The sequence below is a fragment of the Rhinolophus sinicus genome, linkage group LG04, assembly GCF_036562045.2.
Source record: "Rhinolophus sinicus isolate RSC01 linkage group LG04, ASM3656204v1, whole genome shotgun sequence".
NCBI lineage: Eukaryota > Metazoa > Chordata > Mammalia > Chiroptera > Rhinolophidae > Rhinolophus > Rhinolophus sinicus.
In genome coordinates this window covers 104415804-104440632 of record NC_133754.1, presented here as the reverse complement: position 1 = coordinate 104440632, position 24829 = coordinate 104415804, and the positions used below count along the sequence as shown (strand labels likewise).

Genomic DNA, 24829 nt, shown 5'->3' with positions numbered 1-24829 from the left:
AAGTAAATAAATTAATTAGGAACTAAGATTTTCAGTGTAAAAGCAAAGACATACAGATATGGTGCCAAAGAAGTTAAGAAAAAACTCTATATAAAGGTATGCCACAGACTAATAATAAGTATGAGTGCCACACAGGAGAACCCCATGCATTCTGTAGGCAGCAATACGGAAAGAGCTAAAGAAATACCACAGCTATAAACGTATCGATTCACTTAAAATTAACAAAGGTCTGAAAAAATAAACAAAGGTTTGAAAAAATTTTAAATGTGATTGCAGTGTTAATGATAGAAGATTTGAATTTTAGCATTTTAGTGTTTTCGGGTTTTTTTGAGTGTACAATTATGAATTTGCATTAGTGTTTACATTTTATAACCAAACTTTATTTTTATGAAAATGATATTAAGATGAAGTCAATTTGGAATAACATTTATGTACAAAATGTTTATAAAGTATATTAATTCTTTTTCTTCTCTTCTAGTTACTCTCTCTGGAAATGGAGAAAACGGTAAGGCACTTTTAGTCTCAATTTAAGTAGACTAATTATGGTATCATAATTGCAACCCATATACTTTTTATTTAGTGATGACTATGTGCGTTTGTTTTCAGAGAGAAAAAATACGTATTTAAAGTTTAAGTAGTTCAAATGAGGTGTGATACTGGATTTATTCCTGTACATTTAGTGTCTTCTCAGTGGTATTATTTATGTGAATTGAAGTAGCTGACATTTTGTAGGGCACCTACTACCCAAACTTCTTTGATATACTTATGTACATATTTCTGCCTCATGTGTTCTTCAGAACTCTTTATAATAATAGTTAAGAGATGTTCAATACGGTTCTAGCTAGAGTTGAGAAAGGGGTTTTGTTTTCTTTTGTTTATACATTTGGTAAAAATAGTAACCAGACTGTAATTATAAATTGTATTACTAGTTCATTTTGAAAGGGAATTAAAGTTTTTATAATGACTAGTCAAAGGCAATGCCTAAAGGAAAAAAATCATTGCTCAGAATTTAATTTAAATCTTTTGAGATCAAACTTCAAAAATGCAACTTGATTTGAGATATGAAAATCCAGAGGATTTCTAGAACAATTGAGCAGCTAGAAATTAATACTTATTATTAGAAATAATTAGGCATTAAGCGTGTAAATCTCGTTACCTTTGAATCTAATTTCTCAGTAACAGAATAAATGTAGACTCAATCTTAGTAGGCTTATTTTTCTTCCTTTAAATCAAAACTATTTTCCATATGTTGAAAGCACACATACAGAAAACAGAGAATTGCTGAAGTTCTTATAAGAGAACTTTGAACTTGCACCATTTCTTGGGGCGATTCTCCCCATGTTGCTCAGTCTTTTGATGAAGTTTTTTGTTTTGTTTTGTTTTGTTTTTTGCTTTTTGGTTTGTCTTTTAATTCAGTTACAGATGATTTTGGAATCAGACCTTCTGATTTTAGGTTCAGTTTTTCTTTCAACTTTGATTTTATTTGCTTAGTTCACTTTTACTTTATATGAATTGTGATAAAAAAAATACGGTGAATGTTTAAATTATTTAAAAAAATTATGGTAAATGACACATTGCTATCAATCCCCCTCAAGATATCTCCCTTGCTTCGAACACAGTTATCCCCTCATTCTTGCCACTTTCTGAAGCAGTTCTGGAATTCCTCTTTAATGAATGTCTTTAGTTGCACTGTCATGGCTGCCTCAATGTCCTGAATCATTTTGATTTGGGGAAGAGCCAGAAGTCGCATGGTGCCAGATCCGGTGTATAAGGTGGATGAGGACACTTCATAATGTTTTTATTTGACAGAAATTGCCATAGCAGAAGTGATGTTTGATACAGAGCGTTGTTACGATGGAGGATGAGGTAAAGACACTCATGAAAGAGGACTTCCAGAACTGCTTCAGAAAGTGGCAAGAATGATGGGATAAGTGTGTTCAAAGCCAGAGGGAATATTTTGAGGGAGATTAATGGCAATGTGTTTTTTACTGTAATAATTTTTTTTTAAACATTCACTATATTTGTTGATCACCCCTTGTATATTTCTTCTAGCTTATATATGTGACCAGAAGTTTACTTATTAGTTATCACATTAATTCAAACTTAATTAATAGCAGTTTTCTATTATTCTTTACATTATAATTTGATAATTAACTGTGTGTTAAGTATTTACTGTATTCCAGGCATTATGCTGAGAGATTTATCTATTTTTTGTAATCGCAGTTTAAGATTTTTAAAGCAAAAGCCATTGTTTTTGTTCTTATGGAGAGCAGAAATGTTGTAAAACTATATTAAGTGGCTTTAAAAATATTTTTAAAGTATATTGTTTTACATTCTAGCCTTAATTGTAAATAAATGGTTAAGAAGTTTAGAGTAACTCAAGGTTGCCATTTATCTCAAAGCTATATAATAATATCTAGATGAGGGTTGACAAACATGATTGAATATGGGGCCAGGCAAAAATGTCCTTAAGTGAGGTGAGCTTGGTGAAGAGAACAGTGGGGGTAACAGCAGGAGGCTGAGCTCCAGCGTGCTTTGCCAAAGGAAAAACGAAGGAGTGATATTCAGTCCACTGGGGGTAGACCGTGGGTTTAGCCTGGAGGGAGCCACAGTGGTACAGAAGGAGCCTGAGAAACCAGAATTTTCAGTAAGGATGACAGTCACTTTTAATGGAAGTGAAAAGAAAGCAAATTTGAAAGTTGTTGGGTTTCAGGTGTTGGCTCAGAAGTTGGCTGTGACCACTAAGGTGATGGTTCAAGAAGTGGAGGAGAATACAACTTGATAGTGTCAAGAGCCTTGTGTTTTTATCAGCCAGACATGGGTTAGTAGCAAAGTGAAACTGGGCAAGATACTGAATTCTCTGAGCCGCGGGTTTTACCTCTGTAAACTGAAAGCACCTAACGGGACACTTGTGAGGGTTAGAATGAGGGCTGCCTCCCATGCCTTCTCGCAGGCTTTCTGCAGTGGTGGTTTGAATAGTCAAGTATGGCTCCTAGGAAGTCCCAGTTCAGAGTGTATTTGTTGTTAGTCATGCCCCTGGAGTTACTTCCCAGGGTCTCACTGCCAGGGGGACAAGAACTCAGCCACACGGCTTACACTGCTCACTGAGATGGGTGGCAAACAGAGACTGGACGGGGGACCAGTTGGCTTTTGCAGTAATCCAAGTGAGATAAGCAGCAACACAAACTGTTGCCCCGGCCGGGAAAATACGGCGGCGGTTACTCTGAGAGTGAAGAGCTGAAATTTGAAGAACATTGTACTGTATCACCGTGATGAGGGGTCACTGAGCCCTGGCTTCCTCCGGGCTTCTCGGACCAGGCACGTACCAGAACAATTGCAAAGAAAAATGTTGGAGTCCGAGGAGTTGTCAAATTGTATTGTTATTTTATTTTAAAAGAACATTTTAAAAGTCAAAAATATAAAGAGAAATAAGCTCAGACCAAAGGAAGGACAGTACCTTGAACTGAATACATGTTAGCTTTATAAAACCTTCATCACTTTGTTCCTAATGTTTCTCATTTCACTGCAGATCAGTGAAAATATTTGTCAGTCCTTCAGCTTGGCAAACACTGGTATAGGGAAAACACAAAAAGCAGAAGAAATTAAGATCCTGGGGAGTAACAACAGTGTAGGGGTCCGCAGAGTTAGTTCTTCCCCTGCCACTGTCTGCGTTCTTCCAGCTCAGCCAGTCATCAGATGAAAAGAGGAAATCAAAGTTTTAATACTTGCTCATAGGGAATTAACATACACATGAAGATCCTAAAGACAGTGAGGCAACATTGGGTCTCTGTGACATTTTTGGACGAGAGAAAGTGGGGGCGGGGTATTAGCTTTCAGAAGTGAGATGGGCGGTGTGCAGGGAGTTGCGGAAGAGTGAACACACCTGGCAGGAGAATCCTTGCTGGGCACTCAGACAGGGACACAGGATATCACGCCCCCTGAGCCCTCTTATTTACCTACCACACCTGATTGAAAGTCGGCTCTTCAGGCGGAGGGGAAGACACTAGCATCCTTCCTGAAGCAGGTTTTTCTGTCTGAATCTCGGGTAGGAAGGGGATAGTCAAAGGTTCTTTCTGAGTCTTGGTTCTTAATAAACAGCTGAAAATCAGTATCCTCAAAAGACAACGTAAGGGTAGCCGAGCTGTGGCTCCCTTCCATCTTAACAATGGCCAGCGCTTACTGATGGTTTGTTCTGTGCCACACACTAAAGAGTTTTGCATTTATTAGGTCATCAGTACTAGGCAAATAACTTCAACGAATCACATTTAGTGGTTTCATTCAAGTCTGAGCAAATTATTTGGGGAGTAGAGTATAAAGGGGGGATGAGTTGTGAGAGTCATGGAGAAGGCTTTTGTGGAGGAAGTAGTATTTGATCTGAACTTTAAAAATGAGTAGAATTTCAAACTTGCATGTTTGTCTGGGCTTCGTTTTCTTCAGTGGGTGTTTGGTGCTGTGTTCCAAACAGGGAGTTTAAGCACCTGGTAGGTAGTTCTTGCTTCTTGTGGAAACCAGTCCCACTTCTTCCAAACAGAAAAACTTCAGAACACAACAGAGAGCTTGAAGTTCTGTCAGTGAGTTAGTTTTTGGAGACGAAGGTGTTGGAATGGTACACTAATCCACTTGGAGACAGTTACGGCACAAGTTCAAAGTGGCTGAAAGGCACAAGTTCAAAGTGGCTGAAAGCGTTCCGTTTGTGGAAAAGGAAAAGGAAATTTAGGAAAGCTTTTCTGAACAACCCAGGAATTGAGTTTTTCACAGGTACTGGTTACTCACTGTGATGGGAACTTCCTTTATTTATTTTCATTTTGCATTTCCTTGGATTTAATGTTCATAGTAATGGAATCTGTTTTAAGTCATTCAAAGTCTTAACTTTTAGGAAGAGCTTGAAATGTAGTGAGTGAAGGAGCTATTTCAGTTTGTCTTCAGCAGCAGTGCAGTCAGCTGTCATCTCAGACTGCACTCTGTACCTGTAACCAGCCTGATAACCCTGCCATGCAGGCGCAAAATGTTTCTTTGTATCAGTGATGTTCCCTCATGCAGACAAAGGACTTCCTGTATGTGCTGTTTTCGGTATGTTTTAATTAAGAATCTTGTGTTAGATTAAGCCTCCTGACCCTCAATACTGTGTTTTAATGTAATGCTTTTTTCTGCTTTCACTGGGATTCAATGAAATGTTATTTGTTTTTATTTACCAGGAAAGGCCGTTGTTTACCTCGTGACTTTCCATCTGTCCTTTGTTATGTTTGTATGGTCCTATTGGATGACAATTTTCACAACTCCCGCTTCCCCTTCCAAAGAGGTAAATTTAATATTGGTAAATCTCCAAATGCTGTAACTAATTATGGATTTCTTTCCCCTGTGTTACCTGTGTTAAAGCTTTATTACATAATGCGTTTGTTATGTTCCATTCATCAGAGTGCTTGGTACTCTGCGTTGTGCTTGTGAGTCACCAGCCTATCAGCAGATCGTAGTTAAAGATTAATAATAGTGGTAAAGTTTAGCTGTACTAATATTTTCCTGCCTTGCTACAGTTTCTTAAATTAAAGACATACTTTATATCATTGGGGTAAAAAATCTTAAGGGACAGAATTGAGTTAGGAAGGGAGGGTTTATTTTTAGAAATCCTCTTAACATTTATGTTTTCTCAGGCCTGAGCAAATATGCTGCAACTAAAGAAAGTGTTTTTATTGTGGGTAACAAATTGTCTAAGCCATTGCTTGTTGCACCTGAATATGGCTAGTGTTTATTCTAATTGAAGCTTCCACTTGGAAAATAATGTGAGTAAACATTTATGTGGAATAAGGTTTAAGATCAGTGTGTCTCTCTTGCCTTGACATCGCCTGACTTCTTCCTTCACTTCAAATATCGTGTAGCTAGATGGTTAAGAATCTGTTCTCAGGCTTAGGATGGTCTGAGTTTGATTTTTCTGTTCTAACACGTTACTTAATAAACCTGAGCTTCAGTTTTCTCCCTGGAAATTGGAGCTGATTATAGTCCCTGTCTCTCTGTAGGTTGCTCTGAGGATTGAGACTGAATAGCATAGCACCTGCCACGTACATGGTGGGCACCAGACATTGTTAGCTGGTGACAATTATGTAATTATTTCTCTTCCTATTATATTCATCAGAATCCATTAAAAATTACATTCCACCTGTTTAAATGTATCAACTTCCACTTAACATTTTATAGAAGAACATATATGCAGAAAGTGTATGCACCGTAAGTGTATACTTGATGAGCTTCCGTAACCTGAACACTTCCACCCCGTTCAAGAAAGAAGCTCTCCATCCTGTGAGCCTCCTCAGCTCCCTGCCAGTCACTCGCTTCATGGGAGGCCACTCTGGTAGCTCTGGCTAGCTTGGCCTGCTTTTGTACTTCCCGTAAATGGAGTCACACAGTACGTATGCTTGTGTGTCTGGCTTCTGTCATTAACATTCCATTTGTGAGATTCGCCCGTGTTGTATACAACTGTGGATCATTCCTTGTCACTGTTTCATGTTCAGTTGTGGTTTATAACACAGTTTACATACTTGGTCCTGCTGCTGATGGACACGAGCATTTGGGTAGCTTCCAGTTGAAGTTTACTGCACCGAGGGCTTCTGTGAACGTTCTTGTGCATGAACACGTGTGTATACACACGTAGTGCACACGTGCACACATACATCGTCCTTTTGGGGAGATGTGTACGGGTGGAATTGCTGGGTCATGTGTTGTGTATATAGTCAACATTAGTAGATAATGCCAGGCTTTTTTGCCCATTTTTCCTATTGTGTGCTTTTGTTTAAAGGAGTAACGTAAACCATTAATAGAACTTGGTATTCAAATAATTTTTTCAGATATTTGGTAATAATTAATCAACCCTTAAAGTTATATCATCCATATCTTAATCTCTCAGTTTAAAAGGACCTGATTTTATTAATTTAATCAATTTCTAGTAGCGATGGAGATTGAAAACATAGCAGGTATGAAAGCTTAGTTCTCATTACAGGAAATAAGAAATAGAATAAAAAAGCAATTGGTGGTGCTTTTAAGAAGCAACAGACGATAGAGCTGAAGAACTCAGCCTAGCTCCAGACGGCTCTTCCGTCTGCTCCTTGGCAGTCTGGTGACACCCGCGACTGCTGAGCTGTCTGAAGCTCAGAGTTCTGTCAGATGAGGACGGGGGATGGCTGGAAGGATTGAACCCGTCAGTAATACATGTGGTTATATCTGTAGTGACATAATGAACGCTTTAAAGTGCTTCCTAAGAATGCCTTTCACATAGTAAGTGCCATCCAGATGTTATTCTCCTCGTTTTTGGTGGTAGTTTTTGGCATGTTGCATCCATGTAGCGTCCCGCCTGGGCTTCAGCCTTTGTACCCACTGCAGCCTTCATGCCTCCCCATGTTACAAGTTCAGTTGCCAAGTTCAGCTGCCAGCCCAAGGCAGCCTCCCTTCTGCATAGCTCCTGTCACCGATACCGTAATTGCCGGTTTATTTGTATGTGTCATCTTATTACGCTTTCAGCTTTTTGAGGGCTGGGATCATTTCTGTCATGTTCTCCACTATGTCCCTCTCCCCACTACCTGGCACATAGTGGGTGTTCAGTTACTGTTGGATGAATTAATTATTGAAGCATTAAGGGCCAGCGAAGCTGAGCTTCGGTGACAACCCAGAACAGGAACTTTCTAAAGAAGCTTACACTGTGCGGACTGAGGTAGCTCTTTGTAAGTAAATCACAGTGCTGTGGTGACAGAGGTGGTAATGGAATTGTGTTAAAAGCACTTTGCAAGCTCAGAGGTTAGAGTAACAATTGGGGATCAGATCTAGGGGAACCAATTGGTGTAAAAAGCAAAAACTGTACATTTTTAGAAAAGTTACAAATATGGGTATTTTTTTCATTCTTTCAGTCAGTAGGTACTTAGTCCCTGCTGTTCATCAGACTGGTAGGCTCTGGGAATCCAAAGAGCAAGACAGATAGGGTCTTCATATTTGAAAGGGAGAGGCAGAGAATACATGAGTAAACAAACAAATAATGACAAATTGTGATACATTTAGAAAAAGAACGTGATGATGTGGTAGCACGTAACAGAGAAGACGCTCCTTTAGATAGTGTGGTCAAAGAAGTCTTCTCTGACGAAGTCGCCTTTATGCCGAGACTTTGTAAGTGTGTCTGTCACTAAAGTATAAGCTCTGAAGGAAGACTGTGTGTTTGTTGCTGCATCCTTACCTAGAACCACACCTAGTGTATAATGGAACCCGTTGCTGAGCACCTGAGGGAGTGAGGGGAGGAAGCGGCATACACAGAGCTGGTAGGCATCCTCCATCACTGAGAGTCTGCTCTCCAGAAAGAAAGTATATTCCCATCACTTCTAGCAACCCAGTGGAGCTTGTCACTCAGCTACAAGATAAAGGTTGTGCTCATCTGCATGGTACACAAGACCCTTCGTGCTCTAACATCCTACCAGCTCCGTCTCCATTGCTTCTTCCTGGAACTCTGTGCTCAAGTAACGCATCTCCGTGAACAAACTGTTGTCACACCTTTGTGCTTCCTGTACGCGAGACTCTCTTTCCTTCTTTGTCTTCTGGAAGATTCCTGTTTATCTTTCGAAACGTAGCTGGGTCCCACTTCCTCTGGGGAAACTCCCACTGATGACCCCACCCCCTCCCAAGGGAGCCTTCATCTCACCTTGCCAAGTACATGCTGCCTCGGTTTTTGAACGTGATCCACGAGTGCTGAAACGTTCAAAAACAGCCGAGAGCTTGGCCTCAAGATCTTGCGCTCAGCGGAAGCCATGTGACATGTTCAACTTCTGAGTTGTGTTCGAAAACCGAAACATTTACTTCTGGGTTTACAGTGTTCGTAAACCGAAATGTTAGTCAATGGAGACGTTCGAAAACCGAGGTCCCACTGTATTGTTAATGTGTTTATTATGCTGATTTGTCATTTGCAGTTCTCTGTGTGTCTAACATTCCTGATAGACCTTAGGAATGTACTTTTGAAGGCAAAGCCTCTGTTTTTATTGGTCTTTGGATCCCTGATCCCTGGGACAGTGCCAAACTCTTAATATATATTTAATATATATTTAAATCGAACCATCTGAACACTGAATTTAAAATAATGACATTTCATAGTTTGAATTTTGTTCAGTAGATTTTAATGAAAAATAGACTTGTAGTCATAATTTCAAAACCAATCCATTTAAAATTTTATTTTGTTTCATTCCTCATCTGAAATTCTGGTGTCTCTTGAGATTTTCATTTGACTTAAGCTTTTCAGAATTTAAAAGCTCCAGAGACATTTAAACATAATTTAAATGTTCTAGAGACACAACGTTTCAAGGGAGAACTTTCTAACAAGTTATAATTCTCTTACAAAGTAGGAAAGTATTACTATACCTGAGAGTATTCGAGAGGGGGTGGGTCTCAGAAAGTTGCCTGAAGATTCCTGCCTGTGTGAGAGGTTCTGTAAGTGACCTCCAGAGTCTCAGCTGTACAATCGTGGGCATCTTTCCTGACTTCTTTCTGTCCCGTTCATCTGTCCATGTTACTTATTGTTTCTTATAAGTAATTTGGGGATTTCTTGTCCATCAGGATTTGATTGTGGGAGCCAGGCTAGGTAACCTAAACAGACTCATCCACTCCCTAAGCCGCGGTGTTTTGGTCAGGTTCCAGGAAGGACTGTGAAGGGCAGAATATGTGTTTTACACCAACAGTGCAGGGGGACCACACAGGAGTAGAACCCAACCGAGCCCTCTTATTTACCACACCTGATTCAAAGTCGGCTCTTCAGGCCAGGGTGAAGACACTAGCATCCTTCCCGAAGCAGGTTTTTCTCTCTGAATCTCTTGGACAGGAATGGGGTTGGCAGAACTTTGGTTCTCTTCAGTAGAAATGTAAAACTCCTGGTTACATGAAATAGAAGCATAAAAATAAGGGTCCTTTAGATGCTGCGATGACATAAAAGAAGAGCAACTAAACGAGTCCTTTGTAGAGAAAGTGCTATTTAAAGAGGTGACCTAGAGGCTGGCCTCACTGTGAGAATAAAACTTAAATGGAAACTAGAAACAGCTCCATAAAGAAATAGCTGCGGGAGAAAAAGAGACAATGCTTGCCTAGACGATCCTTAGTAATTCTAGAGCAAGTACTCCTGTTGGTTAGCTTTTGAAAAGCTAAAACTAAGTGGTACGAGAATGACTTGTTGACCTCATTGAGACATACGGCCAGAAAATAATAGGACCCCAAGATCTGTGATTGGCGTTTTACCCAAAACAAGTCAATCTTTGGACATTTTTCCAAAAATTAAAAATCTCTTGACATTAGCTTTCAAACAACAAAATTTGCAGTAATAGAAAATATGTATTAAGCCCCTTTGGTGGAGGAATTTAACTTTGTAAAAAAACAAGATGCAGAGTATTTAATTCATGTTCTTTGGCACCATGCAGAGCAAATATTTTTTAATCTGTCAAAGGTATGTCGTTTTGTTCACATGTGCTTGATTTAGTTTCTCAAAGAAATTTGGAGAGGTTTTGCCTTCATAGAAGAAGTTTTTTTGGAGGGGTGCTGGATGAAACGTTGTTTTTCTGAGCGTGATCGTTAATAATCATGGGATTAAAAACAGTTAATAGTTGCTTCTCCTTTTATAGTTCTACTTGTCCAGTTCTGAAAAGGAGCGTTATGAAAAGGAATTCAGCCCAGAAAGACAACAAGATATTTTGAGAAGAACAGCAAGGGACTTACCTATCTACACCACATCAGGCTCCAGAAGTAAGGAAGACAAATCTTAAGCTTTCCTTTCCAAAGAATTTTTAAAATATGGTCATTCCTGCCAAGATAATATTTGCATGATTCGTCTATTCTATGGGCATTGTGAGTGCCACAGATAACCTGCGCAGGAAGGTGTTCCTGTGCTCTGCATCTCTGTGGTGTCCCAGGTGCAGAAGTGTACGCATATGGTACAGATCTCTGAAGAGGCTCACTTTGCTGTGAGTGTCCCCTCTGTATACTCTGATTCCCAACTCAGCCTCATGGCTGCAAATTGCAGTTACTCTTTGTAAACTCGTATTTGGAAATTCTGGTTTGAATTTGAATATTGTGTGTCATCACTGAGTAATTTTTAAAACATCAAGAATGTGTTGACGTAGAATGGGAAGAAGTGTTACAAAAGGGGGAAAGTTGTTCAGGGTTGTAAAGCTAATGTTCGGAGAGCCAGAACTTGAGCTCAGGTGTGTCTGGTTTCAAAGCCGTTGGTGTTTCCACTGTTGGGCCACATCCATTGGGATAAGTGACTGCAGCAGAAACTTCCTTCTCAAGCATAGGTAGAGCCTTAGGATAGGGTGGATCTCTGAGTGGTCAAGCTGGTCATTGAAATCCAGGGAATTGTTTTAAATTATGAATTATATACCTCATTAATTATATACCAGGTAATAGTCATAACTAACAGGCACTCTGTTCTGAGTGCTTTGCACGTATGAGCTCATTGAAACTTCACAACAACCCTATGAAGCAGATATTGTTGTCTCTGTTTTACAGACAGAGAGGGGTTAAGTAACTTGTTCAAGGTCATACAGATGTATGTGAAAAATGGATTTAAATTGAGCTGCTCTGGCTCCAGAACCCACTATGCTTCTCAAGTCCAAGGGAAAATAAAAGGGACCTTTCCCTCTGTACAGTTATATACAGATTGTGACTTTAGAAAGGTACAAGTTTGCAGAGAGTTTGGGAGGAGATGTTTGACTAAGTTTTCGATTTTTCATGTGTTCAGTGCTGCCCCTTTTGCATAACTAGTATGTTGCCATGTAGAATGAAAACACGGGTGTTGGATCAAACCCCAGCTTCTCCATTATTAGTGTGGTGAGAGTCACTGAAACTTTCAAGCCCTCGTTTTAAAACAAGAATAACAATACCTGCATCTCTGGGTTAGTGGAAGTATTGAGTGAGATACATAAATGCAATATGCCCTTACGGTAGATCATGTTATGCAGTGAATTCTCGGTACATGAGAGCTAATTGAAGATACTCCTTTGTTATATTTAATTAGAAAAGGTCTGGTCTGGTCTAATTATTGTTAGCAGTCATGGTTCTGCAGAGCAGATGTTTTTAACCCAAAGTCCAAGATTTCAGAGAATTTAGGAAGCCTTGCAATTGTGCGCAAACTTTGGGGTTGTTTTTCAGGTAGCGAGATCATCTGATTGTCAGAGCAGCACTCGTGCCCCAGAGTGAAGAGCCGCTGATGTGGAAGTTTCACTGCTTTTCATTAGTTATCACGGCTGCCCTCTCCTCTGAATAACGCCCTCGTTAGAGTATTACATCAGACTCTGCTCAATGCGGCACTGGTGATTCTTTACCCCTGAGAACAACTCTCTGATGGTGCTGCTTGTCCCCATTTTACAGATGAAGAAATGAGAGGCAGTGAGGTGCCCACAGCCCGCTGGGGGCGAGGTCTGGGATTCGTACCTTATCTTCTGACTGCTGGCAGAGTCCTGCTCTGGAGAACCATTTCTACTGCTGAGAATCCCACACTCTGGGGCTTTTTCTTCTTTTTTCTTATTATAGAACTAATACCCATTCATTCTTTAAAGAACAAAATTCTGAAATGTGTGCTATAGGAAGTGGACCTTCATAGACCAGAGATTAGTGAAGGGGATGGCACTGCCTTCCCGGGGGAGGTGGGGCTGGGCAGTAGGGCTGGGGACTTGTCACTGTATTCCCCTTTGTGCGTTTTCCAATCATGTGGACGTATCATTATCTATTCAGGAAACAAAACGTGTCTTTCTGAACCTGCACCCCTGCACAGTCTGGATCCCAGCAGCATTTCTCTTTAGCTTTCTCCTACACTGTTTTCCTGTGTCAATTCTGTGCTACAACACTGTGTCCTTCGCTGCCTTTTATTTTTTTGTCTTTTTCTCTGCCTAGAAAGATGATTTTCTCATCTCTAAATCCAGTTGAAAGTTTGAATTCACTGTCCACCTCTCTTCAAACCATTTATCCACTTTAACACGAAGTGATTTTGAAAGTCGTCTCTGACTTTCTCCGATGCTTACCTTGGATATCACAAGTCACTGCCTCATTGTTCCTTGTGCTCATCTCACCACTTTGACTATATCCTGAGCCTCTGGAGTCAGGCATTCTCCCACGGTTCCTAACAGTGTCTCACTAAGGGAGCACTCAGGCGATGTCTATGGAAGAATCCATCCCTGGGCGTTCTCCACGATAGCTCTTTGTGCACTTTGTAATCTCCCTGGTTTTTTCCCCCACACCAATTTTTCCCATCGTAGAGTCTGACTTTATATTTTATTAGAAATAATAATAGAAATAACAGTATTTTATTATGATAACTGCTGTATTGAGAATCTGATATGTTCTAGAAGGTTTCCTTTTAATCTGCACAATAGTTCATTACATTTGGTATTACTTGCAGTTACAGAGGAGGAAACTGAGGCTCTTAGAAACAACTCACCCAAGGTCACCAGCTAGGAAGTGGGAGAACTGGTATCAAACCTGATGACAGAATTATTAGTTGTCAGTTTTTCCAGAGTTGTTCATACAACAAATGAAAGCACATTTTAGTTAAATTAACTAAACTTTTACATCCTTCAACAACTTCCTTTTAATTCTTAAATGTAGCCATCAGGTATTGTGAGAGATGTCAGCTGATTAAACCTGACCGTGCGCATCACTGCTCAGCATGTGACATGTAAGTGTTACCCTTGTTTGCTTTCTTTCCTTTAACCCCAGCACTGGAAATGGGTGAAGGGAGAATAGAAGGGGCAGGAACATCTTACGTGCTTTATACATAACAAAAACACTCTATCTTCTCCCATTATTTGCTACATACGAGCAGCCTAACAAATATTCCTATAATCCACAATATACTTTGGAGCAATCTTTGATAACAGTTCCTCTAAAGATTGACAGAATTTTCTTTAACATACTTCCTGTGTTCATGCTTAATATAATATAGACGAGCAAGTAATAACCCCCTTAAGAATGATAACTTTATTTCCTGGATTAAAAAGACCAAAATGACAGTTTTCTTGTTTTGATTATTAATGTTGATATTAAAGCCTAACAAACCACAAAAATATCATTTTCAATTCCCATCTGTAACATTGTTCCCAGAAAAATTTGAAAGATTTTAGTCCTTGTGTACTTGTGAGAAGGTAGTGTGTTGAAGGAGAGATCTCTAGTTTGGGAATCCCAGTTAATGCTTGAACTTGAGTTAGACAAGCACTTTAGCTTTCTGGTGTTACTTCCTCATTTATTATATTATTTGAGGTGATCTGTGGTCTATACAAATATAGATTACACATTCTGGCAGGGAGGCAAATTTTGGGATTCTTTTTTTCTGCTTATAAAAGTATAGTAGTGCTTATCCATGGGATAGAATTTTATAAAATATGTGGACAAAAGAACATTTACCCTGTTTCCCTGAAAATAACACCTAGCTGGACAATCAGCTCTAATGCATCTTTCGGAGCAAAAATTAGTATAAGACCTGGTGTTATATTATATTATATTATATTATATTATATTATATTATATCCAGTCTTATAGTAAAATAAGACCCGGTATTGTATTGTATTATATTATAGTATAGGGTATTGTATTATTATCACATTACATATTATATTCCCAGTCTTATATTATAGTAAAATAAGACCAGGTCTTATATTAATTTTTGCTCCAAAAGATGCATTAGGAGCTGATTGTCTGGCTAGGTCTCATTTTCGGAGAAACACGGTACAAGCCCATCAGTGTTAATATTTTAACATATTTGCTCCTGAAGTTTTATTTTTATGACTTGCACATGTTTAAAATAGGGATCATGTGTATTTCATTTTATTTCCCTCAGCTGATTTGTTAGCTGGGCCTAGCTAATACACCAAGAGCTGTCTGCACCATATCTGTGTATTAAAATGTCACTTGATGTGGTCCAAGACAACTATGCTCAGCTGAATTCCAGGTGTTCAAAAATCATGACCTCTTACCTATAAAAGAAATGGTGGAAATATCAGAAAGTTTCTCTAGCCTAATGTTTATTGGGTTGGTTTTTCTAAGATATATTTATAGAGGGAAATTTTTAAGGAAAAAAATTATCAGAAATTAGAATTGGAAAAACTTTCTGCATGGATTTTCTTAATGCTTATTTGTTTTTTAGATGTATTCTTAAGATGGATCATCACTGTCCTTGGTATGTATAAAAAAACAGAGGAAATTACATATGGGAGTGGAGAGGTGGGAAGGAGAGAATTTAGAGTGATGGACCTCAGCATTCCTAAGTTTTCAAGGTCAATTTAATATCATGATTGATCTAGTTATATACATGTTTATACTCGTATGTATATACATGTTTTTATAAAATGTTTTCCTTTAAAATATATTCTGATATTAACCCAAATAATTATATATGAATGATTAACATTAAAATTCCAAATTCCTTATAGCATTTATTAAAAACACACATCCACAATTAAGACATTGCTTCCTACTTCCCAAACAACCCATTTCCAGGTAATAATGATTAAGTTTTTTGAAATGTGTTTATTATAGACATTTTGAAATGTCTTACATTATTACTTGGAAATGGGTCATTTGGGAAGCCAGGAGCAATGTCTTCATTGTGGATGTGTGTTTTCAGTAGTGTTAAGTGTGTTCACATTGTGTGAGGAAATTTGTCATCGAAAAAGTAAAACTGTACGTATTAAACAACTTCCCATTTTCCCCTTCCCCCAGCCCCTGGCAAAAACCATTCTAGTTTTTGTTTTTGTGAGTTTATGATTTGTCTTATTTTTATAGTGTGACTTTCTTTATTCTTCTAGGGTGAACAACTGTGTGGGATTTTCTAATTACAAATTCTTCCTGCTATTTTTATTGTATTCCCTATTATATTGCCTTTTCGTGGCTACAACAGTTTTACAGTACTTTATAAAATTTTGGACGGTAAGTCTTTTTTTCTATCTTAAAGTGTATTTCAGACTTTTTAAGATGCTATATTCATGAAGAATTCATTCTTTATTACAAGTAGATATACTTTATTTTAATTTTATTACTTAGAATCTATAATGGATCAGAGGGCAAACAGGGATAATGTTTACCTTTATATATACTTGTTTATTTGTAAGTAAATGAATATTAAACATGATATTGTGAGCTTTTTAATGATCCATAGTTTTCAGCCATACTGTAATAGACATATCAATTATAGGGAAGTAATTGCTTTTATTTGAGTTGATGAAACTTACTGCAGTTTTACAATAATGAAAGTGATAGTCCCAGTCCCCGATAATCACTAATCTCTTTCTTGCCTCTATAGATAATAATGCTTTTACTGTCATGAGCTGTGTATGTTTTTTTCACATTTTCGATTTATATCTTATAACCCTGTTTTATTTTTATTAAATTAAAGTTTTATATTTTTAAAGAAGAACTTTTATGGTTTCTGATTTTTGTTTTTAAAGCAGTATTTTCTATTTATGATTTCTGGCTTTATAGTCTGTTCACTATAAGTTTATACAAGTATTCACCCATGTTTTCTTCTGGGATTTTTATTGTTTTTGTTTTCACATTTAAATCTTTAATTTTGAAGGGAGGTTATTCTGATTAAAAAGTACTTTTGTGTTTATTCTTCCTAAAAGCTCTATGAAGGTGTTTTAAAATGTAGGTTTTATTATTATTCAGGTATGGTGAAGCCAACAGATCAGGAGATGATTATCATTGAAAAGGTAGTCTATCACTCATAGTTCCCAAGGGAGGAGGCATGCCATACCATGCCACCCGACACAGGGCCACACAGGGAAGCACCAGGGTTGTTTAGGTAGCAGAAGGGATGAGCCCAGAGCCTTTATTGTGGTTTCAGCGGGAAAGACAAGGCCAGGCAGAGAAAGCGGATTTAGGATTAGCTAGTCTGAATAATTCAGTAGTCTCTGGGCATATAGGCTGCCCCTAGTTGTCCAATACTGAGCTCTGGAGTGAGTAGGCAAGGGAGTATTTCTTCCTGGAGTGTAAGAGCCAAATAGAGGAGGTAGTTTGGAATATGGGCTCTGGATTGATTAGTTTATATATGAGAGGTGCATTCCTTGCTATCTCTTAAGAATTGGATAGCCCTGGGAGGGGCATTCTCTCCCTCATCAGCAAGGCCCCAAATGCCAGCGCATCAAGAACACAGAAAATAAGAAAATATAGTTCATGCGAAATGGGCCGTTATTATTCCAATTTTTAGAGTTGGAATATGAGGTTGGGGGTTAGGTAACTACCCAAGGTCACATATTTAATAGTATAGGAAGCCAGAATTTTAACCGAGATCTCTCTATTCCAATATCCAGGTACTTTTCACTGACTTGCTTCTCATAGTTGTGAAGAACGTAATAAAAACCTTGAGTCATCAACCACAATTATTTTTCCAGGAAATACTATCTAATACATTTTGGAAGGATTTTCATTAAAACATCATTAGATTTTTAAAATTTGGGTGTTTAAAACCAGAGGGTACTAGCACTTATGGTGCCTTTCTGCATATTAAAAAGAGTATCCCATCTCTGTCTGGTCTCAGCCTAATGAATTTTGACCTCCATTATTCCCCTATGTGGGCACCTTTAGTGGCCTTATTTAAAGGAAGAAGATTCAGTGCCAAATGAATGAAGTCCAAATTAAACAATTTCACATTTTTCTGTCAGAAACTTCAGCAGTGTTTGCATGTAATGATTTATTAATTAAAGGATAAATATTAACTTTTTAAGATTCATCATGAGTAAGGTAAGATTAAGAAACTCAAATCTACCTTTTTCTTCATTTATTCAATAGATATTTATTTAGCACTTATAATGTGCTAGGCAGTATTTTAGCCCCTTGGTATATATCGTGTTTCCCCGAAAATAAGACCTAGCCGGACCATCATCTCTAATGCATCTTTTGGAGCAAAAATTAATATAAAATCTGGTCTTATTTTAATATAATATAAGAGCAGGTATAACACACCACACCCCACCCCACACCCCACACACCACACACCACACACCACACCACGGGTCTTATATTAATTTTTGCTCCAAGAGACGCATTAGAACTGATGGTCCGGCTAGGTCTTATTTTCAGGGAAACACAGTATATCAGTGACCAAGACAGACTCATGTCTTTGTAGAACTTACTGTTGGAAAGAGGGAGACAAATAACAAACATAATAAGTAAATTATATTGTATATTAGAAAGTAAACGCTATGAAAAAAGAAAAGTAGGGTAAGGAATTTGGCAAGTGTGTGGGAGTGTGTAGGACAGGGGCAGGTTGTAGTATTAAAGGAGTGATTGGGGTAGACCTCAGTAAGAAGATTAGATTGGAGCAAAGGCTTGAAGGGAGTTAGTGGATATCTGAGAGAATAACATCTATGCACCCTACATAGGAGCACCTAAATATATAAAGCAAATGTTAACAGGTTTTAATGGAAATACAGACACCAATACAATAATAGTAGCGGATCCCACTTTCATCAGTGGATAGATCATCCAGATAAAAAATTCGTACGGAAATATCAGCCTCAAACGACACATTAGTTCACATGTACTCAACAGACATGTACAGAACACTCCATCAAAAAGCAACAGAATACACATTCTTCTATGCGCACAGAGACCATTCTCATCTCAGGATAGATCTTATGGTAGGCCACAAAACAAGTCTTAATACATTTAAGAATGCTGAAATTATATCAAGCATCTTTTCCAACCACAGTGGTATGAAACTAGAAATGTTACAAGAAGAAAACTGGAAAATTCACAAATATGTGGACATTAAATAACATGCCACTGAACAACCAGTGGGTCAAAGAAGAAATCAAAAAATATCTTGAGACAAATGAAAATGGAAGTGCAACATACCAAAATTTACGGGATGCAGTAAAAGCACTTCATAGAGGGAAGTTCATAGTGATAAACATCTACGTGAAGAAATAAAGATCTCAATCAATCCATCTTTATACCTCAGAGAACTAGAAAAAAGAACAAATGAAGCCCAGAGTCAGTAGAAGGAAGGAGATAACGAAGATCAGAGCAGAAATAGATGAAATCAAGACTTAGGAGAATAGAAAAGATCAGTAAAACAGAAAGCTGGTTTTTGGTAAAGATAAACACAATAGACCTTTTCCTAGAGTCACCAAGAAAAAAAGAGGACTCAAAATCAGAAATTATAGAGGAAACATTACAGCTGATACCACAGAAATACAAAGAATTATAAGAGACTACTATGAACAATTCTATGCTAAAAATTGGACAACCTAGAAGAAATGGATACATTTCTAGAAACATACAACGTTTCACAACTGAATCAAGATGAAATAGAAACTCTGAACAGACTAATTACTAGTAAGGAGATTGACTCATCAAAAGCCTCCCAATGAAAGTCCAGGACCAAATGGCTTCACTGATGAATTTTACCAGATATTTAAACAAGAACTAACACCAATCCTTCTCAAACTTCCAAAAAATAGAAGAGAGAACACTTTCAAACTCGTTTTATTAGACCAGCATTACCTTGACACACAGAAATCAGACAAGGTCACTATAAGAAAGAAAATTACAAGCTAATATCCCAGGTAAACATAGATAAAAAAACTACCAACAGAATATTAGCAAACTGAATTCAACAGTACACTAAAAGAATCATGTACCATGATCAAGTGACATTTATTCCAGGGATTCAAGGTTGCTTCACCATCTGCAAATCGATCAGTGTGATAAACCACATTAACAAAATGAAGGATGAAAGTCATATGTTCATCTCAGTGGATGCAGAAAAAGCATTTGACAAACTTCAACATCCGTATGATAAAAACTCTCAACCAAGTGGGCATAGAGGAAATGTGTACTGCAACATAATGAAGGTGATATATGATAAGCCCACAGCTAAAACATACTCAACAGTGAAAAGCTGAGAGCTTTTCCTCTTAAGATGAGGAACAAGACAAGGATGTCCACTCTCGCCACTTTTATTCAACATAATGTTGGAAGTCGTAGCCACAGCAATCAAACAAGATAAAGAAATAAAGACATTGATATTGGGAAGAAATAAAACTGTAATTGCAGATGACATGATATATAGAAAACCCTAAAGACCACCAAAAGACTGTTAGAACTAAAACACATTCAATAAAGTTACAGGATATGAAATCAATACAGAAAAATCAGTTGAGTTTCTGATAACAGATTATCAGAAAGAGTAATTAAGAAAACAATCCCATTTACAATTGCATCACAAAGAATAAAATACCCAGGAGTATCATTAACCAAGGAGGTAAAAGACCTATACACTGAAAACTGTAAGACATTGATGACAGCATTTGAAGAAGATATGTAAATGGAAAGATAGTCTGTGCTGTTGGATTGTAAGAATTAATATTGTTAAAATGTTCATACTTCCAAACGCAATCTAGAGATTCAGTATAATCCTTATGAGAATTCCAGGGGCATTTTTCACAGAAGTAGAACAATCGTAAAATTTGTATGGAACCAGAAAAGACTCCAAATAGACAAAGCAATCTTGGAAAAAAGGGACAAAGTTGGAGACATAACGATTCCTGATTTCAGCCTATATTACAAAGCTGTAGTAATCAAAATAGTATGGTACTGGCATAAAAAACAGACACACAAATCAATGGAACAGAATAGAGAGCCCAGAAGTAAACCCAGGTATATATCTTCAGTTAACTTACGAAAAAGAAGCCAAGAATATACAATGGGGAAAGGACAGTCCCTTCAATAAATGGTGTTGGAAAAACTAGACAGTCAAATCCAAAAGAATGAAACCAGACCCCTCTCTTATACCATACAAAAAAATCAACTCCAAATGGATTAAAGACTTGAACATAAACTTGAAGCCATAAATTTAGAAGAAAACACAAACCTATTTGACATCGGTCTTGATAATGATTTTTTAGATTTAACAACACAAGCAAAAATCAATAAGTGGGACTACATAATCCTAAGAAGCTTCTGCACAGTAAAGGAAATCATCAACAACATGAAAAGGCAACCTCCCAACGGGGATAAAATATTTGCTAACCATATATCTGATAAGGGGTTAATATCCACAATATATAAAGAATTCATACAACTCAATAGCATAAATACCCAAACATTTTGATTTAAAAATGGGCAGAGCAACTGAATAGACATTTCTCCCAAGAGGACATACAGATGGTCCATACGTACATGAAAAAATGCTCAACTTCACTACCTGTTAGAGAAATGCAAATCAAAACCCCAAGGAGATACCACCTCACACCAGTCAGAATGCTTTAGTCAATAAATCAACAAACAAGTGTTGGCAAGGATGTTGTGAAAAGGGAACCCTCGTGCACTGTTGAGGGGTTGTAAATTGGTGCAGCCACTATAGAACACGGTTTGGAAGTTCCCCCAGAAATTGAAAATAGAGCTACCATACAATTCAGCAGTTCTTCTTCTGGATATTTATTCAAAGGAAAACAAAAATACTAGAAAAGATATCTGCAGCATTATTTACAATAGTCAAGACATGGAAACAACCTAAGTGTCCATTGATTGGTGAATGGACAAAGAAATTGTGGTATCCATATACAATGAAATATTATTCAACCTTAAAAAAAGAAGAAAATCCTGCCATTTGGGACAACACGGATGTACCCTGAAGGCATTTTTCTAAGTGAAATAAGTCAAAGACAAATACTGGATGATCTCACTTACATGTCAACATTTAAAAAAATAGCGTAAAACAGCTCATAGATACAGATTGGTGGTTGTCAGAAATAAGGGGTGGCAAATGGGTGAAGTGGGTAAAAGTGGTCAAAATTAAGTCCTGGAGAAGTAACGTACAGTGTTATGACTATAGTTAATAAGTATATTTGAAAGTCGCTAAGAGTTAGATCTTAAAGTATCTCATGTTGAGCAGCAGCAAGGAGGCTAGTGTGGCTGGAGGTAGAGTTTTCAGGTGGGAATTCCCACCCATTCTCAGGAATTCTTTTCACTTTCCCGTTCCTGAATCCTGAGATATAAACTGTTTCCTGTTCTCCACGATGAATCGTTTCCACAAAGTGACGGCCGATACTACCAACCATTTGGGTTCCAGGAGCCAATTTTCCGGATTTCCTGACCAACTTTTCTCGGGATTCAGGAATGGAAAGGCGAAAAAAATTCCCAAGAATGGGTGGAAATTCCCACCCAGAAACCCTAGTAATAAATAGGAAAAATGTCTAAGAGAAATATTGTGAGTAGTACATTTATTTCCCATTGTGGGTATCACTGGCTTCAAGGAGCCAGTCTTCCCGGTTTTCTGACCAACTTTTCTCAGGATTCGGGAACAGGAAAGTGAAAAAAAATTCCTGAGAATGGGCAGGCATTCCCACCTGGAAACCCTAGCTGAAGGAGATGAACAGGAGTGAGACTGTCAGGAAGTCCAGGAGATGGGCCCAGATGGTACAGAGCCCTGGCTACTGCCCAGTGAAGTGGGAGCTGAGGAGTGACGTGACCTGACTTGTGAAGTGTCATTCTGCTTGTGCTGAAACTAGACCGATGGTGCAGGTCACCTCGTCAGAGAAGGCCATTGCAATAGCCGTGAACGTGATAACAAATTGTCAGATCTGGTTTTTAGAGACTGCTGATCAAAGTTTTGTAAAAAAAAGTTATTTTCTAAAAAATGTTAATTTTATTCTATCCTAGATACACATCGGTTTTAAAAACTGAGTGGAAAAGTGTGTAAAGTGTACCTAAAACGAGCTTGAAGAGTGAAGTGTTCTTGTCCATTTTCTATTTTGCATTTTTTGAGGAAATGTTATTGGTGACTTTTAGAGAGCAACAACTTAGTGTTCCTTCAAAACAAGATTTATAAAACGAGTGTTCAGGAAAATTTTGTGTAAGAATTGGTTTCTTAATACATTGTCTCTATTTGTACAAGCTTTGCCGCAGGAAGTCTACAGAAAGTTGTCCACAGGTAAAATACATTATTGTCATGACATTCTCGTCTCTCATATGATGTTTATAGTGAATATATTATGTAATACTCATTTGCTTCACAAGATGGGGAGACAGAAGAATCACTTAATGTATTTAAAAGGTATTGTGGTAACTTTAGGAGAGAAGAAAAAGATAAATATCAGAATTATGTAATGCTGAAAATCTTCCTTTTCGCCTGTAAACAGTGTTTAAATCAAGCAGGACCACCTCAGGTTCTAGTGGCGTCTGTGATCTCCCTACGTGATTTTATTTTAAAAGCTAACACTGAAAAGTTTCCTCCTATCAATAGATACTCGTTTCTTCTAGATTAAGACTTTGCTTCTGTTAAAATGAACATAGCCCTAAGAATGGGTAACTGAGAACCTGTTTTCATTCACTAATACCTGTTGTTAAATTTATTTACCAAAATTGTTAATTACTAAAAAATGTTCTGTAGGAATGGAGGGAGGATAAAAAAAGGTAGGAATTGAAGCAGATAAAGGGATGGATATAGTTGCAGTGGTGTTCCAAAAATAGAGATTAGGAAAGTACAAAAATTTATCACAATTAGTTTCTGGTTAATAGCATCTATAATTAAAATAACAGATCTTTTAGCATTGGTGGGGAAAAACCCTTCTGTATCCTGATGTTGGGGAAAGCTTGTATAGATGCAGAATGTTGGCTAAAAGAACCCATTTTTTAATTATATTACTGAAAGTATTGCTAAAATTTTAAATGTTTAAGAGCAATTTTTTAAATGGCTCTGACGTTTTATTAAGCAAGCTCCTTTAATAATGCCAATTTTCTGACTCTGGTAATGTTTTTGGATATATTATCTAATTTATTCTGTTACTCTTCATATCTGGCAAATTTTTTGGTGGATTCAGTAATTTTAGGAAGAATCAAATAATAAGTATATTTTAGAGGTTAACTGTCTTTAACATTAACACTTTTTTTTTTCTTTTCCTCAGAATGAACTCCCAGATACACGTGCCAAATTCCACGTACTTTTTCTTTTCTTTGTGTCGACGATGTTCTTCATCAGCGTCCTGTCACTTTTCAGCTACCACTGTTGGCTGGTTGGAAAAAACAGAACAACAATAGGTAAGTAGGTTAAAATAAATCATAATTGTTTAGGAAAATGAGCACAAATGAATATGAAATCTAAAGAAGGACAAATGTCAGATGATAAAGAAATGTAAAATAATTGTGTAGGAAAATTCACTGTGACTGGATAGGAACAATGGGCATATATAAATGGAAAGCTTCCTTATTTTAAAGAAGGTTGAAGAAGTGAGATTGACTTACATATAGGTTTTCAGTAGTGCACTGTATATAAAAGTATAGAAGTCACCATATCTTATAAATGTTAATACAAGCTGTTTCCTGCATTCTCACAGTGTCTTCAAAAATCAGTCCGTGGAAGATGGGTAGTAGATTTACATGTTATGAGGCAGTTCATTCTCAGATTGACAAAATAATTTTGAAATCCTTAATACACTTTCTCTTTAAGTGAAAACATGTTTTTTTTACCACAATTGATGACACGGTTGACTAGCATATGTTTCATGATTGAGGCTGAGGGTTCGTTTTTTGACATGGTTAATTATTTCCGTCTTTGTGTCAGTTGACAGTGAAATTTACCTATTGTATCACAAATATCACCATTGATGTCTTTCTTCTGCCAATATTTTAGTGAAAGTACAGGGGAAGGGGATCAAGTATATGGTGATGGAAGGGGAACTGACTTTGGGTGGTGAGCACACATGATATATAGATGTATTACAGAATTGTACACTTGAAACTTATGTAATTTTACTAACCACTGTCACCCCAATAAATTTTAATTTAAAAAAAGAGAAAGTACAGGGAAAGAATTCAGTGAGTTGTTCAAATA

General features: G+C 37.5%; 1 protein-coding gene across 11 annotated transcripts in view; it reads left to right on the top strand.

Moving 5' to 3' along the window:
* Positions 1–24829, top strand: part of ZDHHC20 (zDHHC palmitoyltransferase 20) — a 50508-nt gene that overhangs the window by 13859 nt on the left and 11820 nt on the right. For 5 of the 11 annotated variants that reach the window (XR_012495632.1, XM_019715668.2, XM_019715667.2 and 2 more), the window contains exons 2-8: positions 479–505; positions 5196–5299; positions 10626–10746; positions 13606–13675; positions 15140–15172; positions 15801–15921; positions 23904–24036. Coding sequence is in view for 10 of the 11 variants with exons in the window: in XM_019715668.2 (XP_019571227.1) it covers positions 479–505; positions 5196–5299; positions 10626–10746; positions 13606–13675; positions 15140–15172; positions 15801–15921; positions 23904–24036 (609 nt within the window). In the remaining variant the exon portion in view is untranslated. Of the gene's footprint in view, positions 1–478; positions 506–5195; positions 5300–10625; positions 10747–13605; positions 13676–15139; positions 15173–15800; positions 15922–22894; positions 22931–23903; positions 24037–24829 lie in introns of all 11 variants that reach the window. The other 6 variants (XM_019715664.2, XM_019715665.2, XM_074330144.1 and 3 more) reach the window with 3 other exon arrangements.